Source organism: Odontomachus brunneus, unplaced genomic scaffold, assembly GCF_010583005.1.
Source record: "Odontomachus brunneus isolate Ranch 3 - 2012 unplaced genomic scaffold, Obru_v1 Obru_scaffold_221, whole genome shotgun sequence".
In the NCBI taxonomy this organism is placed as follows: domain Eukaryota; kingdom Metazoa; phylum Arthropoda; class Insecta; order Hymenoptera; family Formicidae; genus Odontomachus; species Odontomachus brunneus.
The window spans coordinates 169,689-170,574 of NW_022639671.1; the positions used below are offsets into that span (position 1 = coordinate 169,689).

At 26.9% G+C, this 886-nt stretch overlaps 2 protein-coding genes across 9 annotated transcripts in view; both read left to right on the forward strand.

Moving 5' to 3' along the window:
• Nucleotides 1-886, forward strand: part of LOC116852385 (protein phosphatase 1L-like) — a 291,241-nt gene that overhangs the window by 38,882 nt on the left and 251,473 nt on the right. The gene's annotated exons all lie outside the window — the stretch shown is intronic.
• The window catches only part of LOC116852388, a 2,711-nt gene continuing 2,107 nt past the window's right edge, over nucleotides 283-886 (forward strand). Inside the window, exon 1 of the mRNA XM_032832680.1 lies at nucleotides 283-612. Coding sequence (XP_032688571.1) covers nucleotides 603-612 — 10 coding nt within the window. The 5' untranslated portion in view covers nucleotides 283-602. The remainder of the gene's footprint in view (nucleotides 613-886) is intronic.

The following is an 886-nucleotide window of genomic DNA, read 5'->3' on the forward strand; positions in this document are numbered from 1 at the left end:
AATAATTTAATATAAAAGAATATGAATTATATGCAAAATAATATCTATATAATAATAACAATGACCTTGTTACATACCATTAGTTGTATGTATGTATTATTGAAGAAGTTGTTAACGTAAGTGAAAAAGAATTTTACACATATAATGTTTATGTAAAATTCTATTCGTATGTTTTATTAATTATATTTGTAGTATGCACATTTAGATTAGAGAGATTTATATATATGACAGATCCTTTAATTAATTAATTGTAACATTAAATTGTTTATTAGATATATTTGTGACTTTTTCCGTATTGTGTTCACATTTATTAATACTATGACATTAATTAAGGACATACACGCGTACACACACACACACACACACACACACACACACACACAAATGTACAGGGAAACAGAGGAAAAGATCCTTTCATTATAATTACTCTATTGTTATGCTACTAAAAATAGTTTAATACACTCTTTACTGAAAACTTTTAATAAAATTATTTTATAATATAATATTTACTTCAAAATATGTACTCTAATATATTTTAATATATATTGAGTTATGGAATTACTATTCATAAAAGTCAAGGGCTGTGCTTGCGAAATGTTGTCATGGATATAGGTAACTTTGTATTTAATTGTGGCCAGGTATATGTTGCATTATCTCGAGTAACCTCTATAGAAGGACTGCATTTGATCAATTGTGATCCTTCGTTAGTTAAAGCTAGTGAGGAGGCTATTATTGAGTATAATCGCTTAAAAAAGGTACATAAAGCAAAAACAGCATTGATTACTGTTTCTAAGAAGAAACATCATAAAGTGAAAGATATCTTGTGGACTTTACCAAAGATAGTTTCCCGTACCCAAGTACCATGTCAAAAATTTTTACAGAATAC